General features: G+C 31.1%; 1 protein-coding gene across 1 annotated transcript; it reads right to left on the minus strand.

Moving 5' to 3' along the window:
• Positions 1 to 673: 673 nt before the first annotated feature.
• LOC106102383 (transmembrane protein 214) lies at positions 674 to 9,169 on the minus strand. The gene is made up of 10 exons (XM_013281840.1): positions 8,939 to 9,169; positions 8,699 to 8,865; positions 7,081 to 7,363; positions 6,420 to 6,608; positions 5,395 to 5,612; positions 4,536 to 4,761; positions 4,113 to 4,255; positions 3,081 to 3,204; positions 1,481 to 1,877; positions 674 to 1,217 (listed from the first exon to the last, which is right to left on the minus strand). The coding sequence occupies exons 1-10, from the start codon at positions 9,057 to 9,059 to the stop codon at positions 1,091 to 1,093; spliced, it is 1,995 nt and encodes a 664-aa protein (XP_013137294.1). The 5' UTR covers positions 9,060 to 9,169; the 3' UTR covers positions 674 to 1,090.
• Positions 9,170 to 9,202: the final 33 nt, after the last annotated feature.

The raw sequence follows: 9,202 nt of genomic DNA on the forward strand, positions 1-9,202 counted from the left end.
TACTACTATTGTAGATAGTTTTTTAATATGAGGTGGAATAAGCAAGCCGCAAGACATCTGCAATAAAAGAGATTATTTCCCCTTCGAATGCATTTCCCCCTCTTTTAAATCAATTTGCCCTGACGGATAATTGAACATATCAAGAAATCATAATAAAGAGGAAAAGTGGACTAAAAATCTGTCACAAAATATTTATCTTTGACATAAAAGCACAAAAACACTTTTTTGACATAAAGAGTCATAATTTAGTTTGACTTTTAGGACAATGGGACAAATATCCTTGTTGGTCTATATGTTCCAGATATAAGTAGATTTTCATAATGTCCGCTCTATAGTTAGTATTTATATCCGTGATTTAATATAAAAATGATTAAAACAAAACATTGTCATGATAAAAATTTACATTAAATGAAACATTAAAATTGCATTGAGTGAAAAATAATTTACAAATAATTAGGGAGATCCGTAATATTCGTTGCAATTGATTTAATTCATATTTTTTATAAATAATGATAGCTAATGAATAAAATTTGTGCTCTATATAACAATATGTACATGGGAGAAAGAATTAAACAAATTTTTGAACAAAAAAAATTCCATCAGAAAAATTAGACAATTTGAAAATGTTAGTTTTTTTAAAATACTAAAAGTTTTTTTTTTACTAGACATTACCAATATTGTATATTTTAACCCATCAGAAAAATCTAGAAATTAAAACAAAATTACTTTCAGTTCCAAATGTTTAAATAGATCTACACCATGATTGCATTTCTGACAAAAAAAACTAGTAAATAATAAACGAAAAACATGGACCTTACAACTAAATGAAGACAATTCTGAAAGCAGTGAAGTTATTTTCAACAAAACAAAATTGTACAATTAATTTGACAACAATTCATTAACAAAATTTAAACAAAAAAAGATTCTAAAAATGTATTACACAATTATATTCAAGATACTTACTATAGATATAATTTCTATTGTAAAGAAACAAAAAATATAACTTCACTCGCTTACAGTTGAGATTTTACTACGGAACACATATCTGCACTTGTGATATAAGATTGGTTATCACAAAGTCACCGTTCCTTCAGGGTATCTCCGAGTAGACATGCACTTGCTCTCTGAACCAGTGGAAATACGAAGATACGTGGAACCGTGTCGCGTTTAACGCTAACTGCGTTTTATTCTGCAAAATCTCCGGTGCCCAATCACCTCTGCAAATAATAATTAATAAGATCAATTCTAACTAGAATGGTAAACCAAAGAAATTATTCGAGTTTGTTCCTTGGAGATCCAGGATCTATGACTATGTTGCTTTATGATGGTCACTGATGGGGTTTTAGTGGGTTAAATCCTACATAAACCTGCCTTCACCCCAGAGGCCAAGGTATCTTTGGAAGATTTCCTCCCAACACCGGTGAGTGAATTCAGATATAACTGATGGAAGTATGGAAGAGCATTGTAAAATTTAACTTACACAAAAACTTTAGTTTTGAAGTATTCAGCCGTCAAGAAATAATAGTCGTTAAAATACTTCTTTATAGTAACAAAACCATTTAAGGTACAGGCATGGATGTTGTCAACCAAGCCGGGAGCATACTGGTCTATCGCCGCAACAACCACAGGAGTTTTTTCAGTTACATATTCCCTCATATTCTCATACAATACACAAGCCTTCTTCATTGTTATTATGAACACATCTTTAGATAATTGTAAGTATGGTTTACAAGCTTCGACTGTTTTCACATAGTACACTGGAGTATTTGTCTCAAGCCAAATGTATCCACGGGCTGATGTTGATAGAGTCTTCTGCCAGGCCTTTTGGCTGTGCTCCAACACACCAATATCATTCATAAATCTACCAGTTGTACTTTCTAAAAAAAACACATATTGGTTACAATAGAATAAAGATAAGATAATTAGAGAAAAAATAAAACAAAAATGTAGTAATTTGACCTTTAAAGGCTTTAAAAATATAAAAACTTTATAGTATGAAAATGTTTATCCAGTTTTGTAGATATGTGAAAAATTATTACATAAACTTGATTATCAAGTGAAAACAATCTCATAATTGTAATACATTGTTGAACAAATAACAGTCCTAATGTGAGAGATACTACTTATCAAATGTAAATAGTCTGCCCTAAGAATAACATAGATAAAAGAGTAGTAAAAAGTTAATTAGGTGCACAAACACTTATCAGTGAAACATAATACATATGCATTAAAACAAATATTTGTCGGAGTGACGAGCGGTTTGTACTATTAATACCAAAGGCAGATCATATATACGGTAACTATCCTCCATTGTGGGCGTGCATATGTCGGAGATAATGCAATAACAATCGCGAACATTAAAAACACCATCCTTAGTCGACCACCATCTTATATGAATACTGCACACATAAAATCGGATTGCAAACATTTGAATCACTCAGCCAGTACTTAAAATTATTAATTGCCAGTGACTTAATTGTTCAAAAAGTATCAATTATTTTACACAGCTACAATTATTTGTAGACCATACTCATCATCAACTTGCTCTTATCCTTCATGGAGGGTCGGCACATTATGTGCTGCTCTTTCATACATCTCTATCAGCCGTCATATCTGAATACACTCCTTTCTTAAGCATATCCCCTTTCACACAATCCATCCATACTTTATTCAGTCTTCCTCTTCCTTTGTAGCCATCCACATTCATTCATTTATAGACCATACTCATAAAATAGAATCTACTCTGAAATGGATAACAATTCAGATCACTTACAGTGTTGAGCTGCAATTTAAGTACTAAATTACCACTACACAGTTTAAGATTTTACTGGAACTATTCAAGCCAGTTGTTGACTTGCAATGCACAGCTACATACTCAAATCAATATAGAGGTACATTGATTTGTAAATTTGTTAATTAATTTGTTTCACCCACACACAAAAAGAGTCATGTAAACTATAAAATTAAATTAAAATGTGCCTTTTTTTCATTGTTTCTACATATTGCAAGTTAACAAAAACAGTTACATTTCTAAACATATTCAGAGATGTTATTGGACCAGTTGTGTGGAATATACTTACTGGGGAAGCTGCCTCCAGCCCTGGAGACATCATAAGCAATCAACCCAGCGATGCCAACCAACAGCACAAAGCTGGCCCACAGCCAAGGGAACCTTCTAGTGCTTGTCATTCTATCTAGAATATCCTGTGAGAAAAAAAAATAGAAATTATGAATGAGGCAACAAAGGCTTACATGCTAAAGACAAAGTATTATGTTTTTTCAATTTATCTTCACTATGTTATTGTAAGCTTTTAGCACAAAATTCAATGAATATAGCAAATTTTGGAAACGAGGTATATATTACACATATTTTCTTTCATAGATATAAAACTAGTAAGAACAAAGGTCATAAAACAGGAAAATCAACTATGTTGTAAATTTTCCTGGTAATGTACTACATTTTAAATCATAGTTATATTTTTAAAAGTATTCAAATACGAGAAAAGTTAACACGGAAACGGACTATCAGGTCAATAATTTCTTTTTCCACAAAAATATAGACGCGGCCTCCCGCCGAGTAACGGATGTTGTACGAATCAACATTTACAGTTACAAAGCAAGGGCGTATGCTTAAAATCGAAAGTGTTTCTAATTTCCATCTATAGGATTGGATAGAAAAAATCACGGCTTTAGACTTGTTTTATGGAAAATTACACATAGCAATTATCACGGGTAAATATTTTTTAGCAACATTAACATACCTTATTGAGTCAGAAAAATTATTTCTTTGTTATGAAAACACTCAAACTTTATCGAATTTATTAATCAATATCGCAAATTGTATTTTCGATTTAAAATTTTGAAACAAAAATGTCGTCTTTCCTACTTCTTTCCGAAAGAAGAATAATGAATGGAATTGAATGATTGGTTGGTTATTGAACGTGACAGATCAGTGTTGTCAGCACAAAATAAGACCAAAGAGTAATCTTTGAAGTTTTTTATGCAGTTTTTTTTTTAATAAAAACAAACATTTAAATTAATAATATTGAAAATATAATTTTGGTAAATTTTAAAAATCTACTTTAAATAAATAAATCTAATTGGAATCTTACCTGGCATATTTTATCAGCCTTGACCACAGTTTCATCTTTTTTCTTCCCTTTTAATGCATCTTTGCTTATCTCTTTATATTGTAGCACCGTGGTTTTCAAAGATTTCAGTCTCAATTTTGGACTTACTTCAGTCCAGTTGCTATCTAATAGGATTTTCAAATAATAACTAAATTTTAAACAAAAACCAAATAAGCCAGATTAAATTAGTCAATAACATAGTTTTACTTTGAAACCAAGAAATTTAGGATATTCGATTTATCCTGTTAATAATAAAATTGCGTATATTTGAGTTAATTAACGGATTTTGATTAAATATGGTATAGATGTGGTCAAGAAAATATTATGAAATAAATGCTTCTCCAGTCTTACCCCCAGTTAGTCCAAAAACTTTAATTTCTTATAAGACAAAAATAATATACTTACTAATGTAATCTAGTAGAGTAGCAGATTGTTTAGTGCACTTGTGGAATAGTTGTCTCCATGTTGCATTACAAGAGTCGTCTCGTCTCAGACAGTCAACCAAACTGGCAACCAGCACTCTATTGTAAGGATCCAAGGAGTTCCCACTCAAATATTGATTGGGCAACTTTTTCATAATTTGGTTAAACGTTACTTGCAATTTATTTCCACTTTTATTGAAAAATACATCCTGTAATACAATATCTATTTATATATATTTCTATACTAATATTACAAAGAGAAAAGATTTGTATTTTTTTTGTATGTATTTGATTGACGCAAAAACTACGGGACCGCTTTAATAATTCTTTCACCATCAAACAGGGTTGTCAGTAACATAAGCTACATATTTTTTATTTGTTTTTTTTTTTCTATTTCTCATAAGTTTCATAATTTTTAATTTCAACAGCTAGTCTATTATAAATACGAATGTTTAGATTTGTTGGAGTTTATAGAATGGCTGAATAGATCTTGATGAAATTTGTCATAGATGTAGAACATAGAAGAACACAGAGGCTACTAATTTAAATTTTGGATAGAGTGGCGGGCGAAAGCTAGTCTATCATAAATACGAAAGTTTAACAACCTAACTAACTACCTTAGTTTTTTTTTTTAATTCAATGCAGACAAATGTTAAAAGTAAAATTTAAACAAAAGTAAGTTTGTTTAGTAAATACCAAACTAGCATCATTTTTTTAATGTAAGGCAATAGTATTTTTTCTTGTCATTTCATTCAGTTAAAATTTAAATGTTGATGTTACATAAAATTGTTTGTATAAAATGTTAATAAAAGTTTTTTAAATGATTTTTTTAGAATACTCACCTTATATTTACTTAATTGTTGTATAAGGTCACTTGACAACTCTCTAGATAGATTGTTCTTTTTATTGTTTATCAAATCGAACATAGCAAACAGTTGTTCATGAGTTATTTTGGTTGCATCCATTTTAGCATGTCTATCAAGGAGCATAGATAAATATGTTATTATATATTTTGTGTAGCTCTTCAACTCAATTACAGGAAGGAATAATTCTTGCCAAGCTGAAACAAACACTTTAGTAAGAGATGAATTTAAAAACTACATTTCCAATGAGTTAGCAATTCTATGATTTATTTGTTGCCTTCATGTTTTTTTTTTAAACATAAGGTGGCAAACAAACGAGCGGCGACCTGAATCCGCCAAATTAGCGAAGCAACCACAGCAGTTGCTTGAGGAGACGCACATAAAGAGAATATTTCCGCTTCCTATGCATCTCCTGCACCGTCAAATCCATGTTCCTTTCCCATCCTTTTCTTATAAGAAAAAAGGTGGCAAAGTAAAAGGGACTAAAGTTGGGTCTGTGTTTAATAATCTATAGAATGTTAGTAGAAAGTTATATAAAAAGTTTGTTTCTATAAGGTTTACAGGTTATCTGTTGCCTTGAGAGGCAAACGTGATAACAGACTTTATCAAATGTCAGAGTGTCAAAAATAATCTACTATCAAAATCCAATAAAACATATTGATTTCCATGAAAATAAATACTATATTTAAATCCCCAAGAAAAATCCAACTTCAGTAACTTAGTTTACAGAAAGATAGTATGTCTTTTTTTTTTAATTTGAAGATGGAATATAAAATATGTGCAGTCAAGGACATTTATTTCCTACCCATAACATTCAATTTGAAGTGGGGAGCTAATTTAATTCTTTCACTGCAATGGTATAATCAGAGGTAGGGAGACAGGTGCCTTGATAAAATATGTAATAACTCAAATAGACCATATTCATAACTGCCTAGATCTTAGATTGACTGATGCTTATATCTTACTGTATTTAATAAAATCTGAGACATTAATAATCAACATACCTTTCATGCCAACATCGAAATCACGAAGACCACCTTGTCCAAATGCCCATAGCAATGACAAGCCAATAGGTGGTCGGTTTTGATAGGAATTTCTAAGACTGGCACTCTTAGCTGTTGACGCTGTGCAGAACTCAGGGTACTCTTGTGCCATCATTTGAAGAAGTAGTCTATGGCCATTTACTAATTGACCTATAAAATACTGTTATTTAAAAACTGATTTTAAAATACACCATATATTTTCTTTGATTGTAACTAAAGAAAATAATTTGACCAATACCATATTACAGCCACTTAACATCACACTGTATCATTATTACTAATATTATGAATACTGTTTAAATAAATGGATGGATGTTTGTCACAATCTTGTGAACATCTTAATGGATCTCACTGAAATATGGAATTGTTGTACAATCAGCTCCATATACATTGTATACATTTTCACTTACAAAATATGTATTTAAGCATCCTTATATATACTTCAAACCAATACATATCATTAATGGATAAGTTTATATACATTTTTGAAAATAATAACCTATGAGTTTCTAGAATTTTGTACATTTATATATATTTATGAAGCTAACTGTACATAACTAGATTAAACAGTCTAAAATTTTCTTTAAATCTACGAGGGCTAGTTTATTATAAAATTACTAACCTCTACTCATGTCATTAGCCAAAGCTGTTAGAGTGATATCAAAGAACAACTGTATGGTAGCTTCTCCAGCATCCTGTAGCAGCTTCTCCAAACAGGTCTTCAAATCAACGGGTACACTGCTTAATGGATACAGAGCATCGTAATTGGAGAAAGTTGGGTCTTCAACTTCTATTTGTATCTTTATGTTCAAAAAACTGGCAACTTCCTTCAACCATACTAACGGTGCATTCGAAAATCGAATCTTATTTGACGTTATTATATTCGCAAGCTCGTATGGATCAATCTATGGACAATAAAAATAATAATTAGTGTCTATGGCACAGTTCAGCGATTAATCAGAACAAATAATAATCCAATTTCAACCTCAGCATTATACAAATGTTTTTTATATAGAAATTCATATGTACTTATTCTTTAACATTTTTAAAATAGCACGTATCTGTGCAAAATACAAAGATCTATGAAGTTAACTTGTTCTGTGCTAACATGGTTGACTAAGGTGTAGTCACCCCTTAATTAGGGTAAGCTACTAGACTTTTAATGGGGACATATACTGAACGATGAGTTGGTGACAATAATGTTGAGTGTGGTGCCGGAGGCCTAATTATGGTCCCATTTCCTTTCCACCCTTTTCTTAAGAGGTAAAGTATGGGGAGGTAAAGTGGATTTGACGGTGGAAGAGACGCATAGGAAGGGGAAATGTCCTCTTTATGTGCGTCTCCTCCTCCGTGAATTAAGGGTAGGTAACGCATATGCAATTGCAGATGTCTATGGGCAGCGGTCGCTTCGCCATTTTGGCGATTTCCGGTGGCCGCTTGCTTGTTTGCCACCTTATGTTAAAAAAAAAAAGGTAATTTTGATTCTAGAAATGTTTAAGGCATACTATGTTTAAATAATTCTATACATATAATGGACACATCTAATAGGAAATATCTATAGATATAAAAATAGAAAGTACCTTCCTTATCAATGATTTCTACAAACAATATTAATGTATTAGCTTTAGATTTTTTTTTTATTATTATTTGTTAAGCTAGCGCTTGATCACAATCCCACCTGAAGGAGGTGATGATGCAGTCGAAAGATGGTACGAACTAGCTTAATAGGTAGCGGTTCACTCTCCTTTTGAAGGCCCCCCATATAGACTATGTAGGTTAAAAATGCATTGACTTATAGACATAATTACTATTGTTCTTAACTATGTTAATTTTTGTTATTTATGTGAATGTAAAAGTAAAATAAATTGCAGGTGCAACCTGTTATGTAAATACTTGCATAAGAGTAATCTTGTTTTGCAACAAGCCAAATTTACCCTTCACTTTTCTTGTGCTTATGTATTGCTCAAAAAAGATTACAAGGCAATATTAAGAAAAGCGGTTTCAAAATTCAATTCCATGAAAAAGTAGCAAACTATATGCAACAAATAATTGAATTAAGATTTTATGTAACATATTATGTTTCAAAGATTTATTGGCATATTTATGATATTGTTATGTTAAATAGAATGTCAAAATTTTCGTATATTTGTTGTAAAAAAAAACAAAAATTAATGAATATGTACATTATAGTTTAATAGCCTATAAGTAGGTTAACTTTTTAATGAGTTATCTAGACTTACGGCTTCTAGTGCACCTTCGATTGTTTTCGGAGGCTTCGGCTTCGGAGGTTCAGTTTTCTTATCCTTTTTACCTTTTTTCTCTCCATCCTTCTTTTTATCTTTTGGCGGCTTTTTAGTGTCATCAATCTCCATACCCGCGTAAAATGATTTTATTTGAGAGTGTGGAACTAAAATGAAGTCATAACAGGTTAAATAAATGTAAACTATTTAAAATACTTAAATAACTATAGTAATACTAACCAATATCTTCAAGTTTCGGCAAGTTTTTATGGGGCTTCTTGTCATCATCTTTTCCCGTTTTTACTTTACCATTTTGAGATTTTTTATTTTTTCCAACGACTTCCCATTGTCCGCTCGACATTATTACAGTGTTTCAAAATAGATTTTAACAAATTATTAAATTTTTGTAAATAAAGGGAAAGCGACAGGTTACACGTCAAAAACAAATCAAATAACAAAAAGTGTCAAATCAAACTGACGGAAGTGCATGCAACTGTTTGTTCA

The sequence above is a fragment of the Papilio polytes genome, unplaced genomic scaffold (assembly GCF_000836215.1).
Source record: "Papilio polytes unplaced genomic scaffold, Ppol_1.0 DF823923.1, whole genome shotgun sequence".
In the NCBI taxonomy this organism is placed as follows: Eukaryota; Metazoa; Arthropoda; class Insecta; order Lepidoptera; family Papilionidae; genus Papilio; species Papilio polytes.

Coding starts and splice junctions, on each gene's coding strand:
- LOC106102383 (XM_013281840.1), bottom strand. CDS start 9,059: ATGTCGAGCGGACAATGGGAAGTCGTTGGAAAAAATAAAAAATCTCAA. Junction 3,205..4,112: donor AGGCTGATAAAATATGCCAG/GTAAGATTCCAA, acceptor TTTTTCTCACAG/GATATTCTAGATAGAATGAC. Junction 1,218..1,480: donor TTCAAAACTAAAGTTTTTGT/GTAAGTTAAATT, acceptor TATTATTTGCAG/AGGTGATTGGGCACCGGAGA.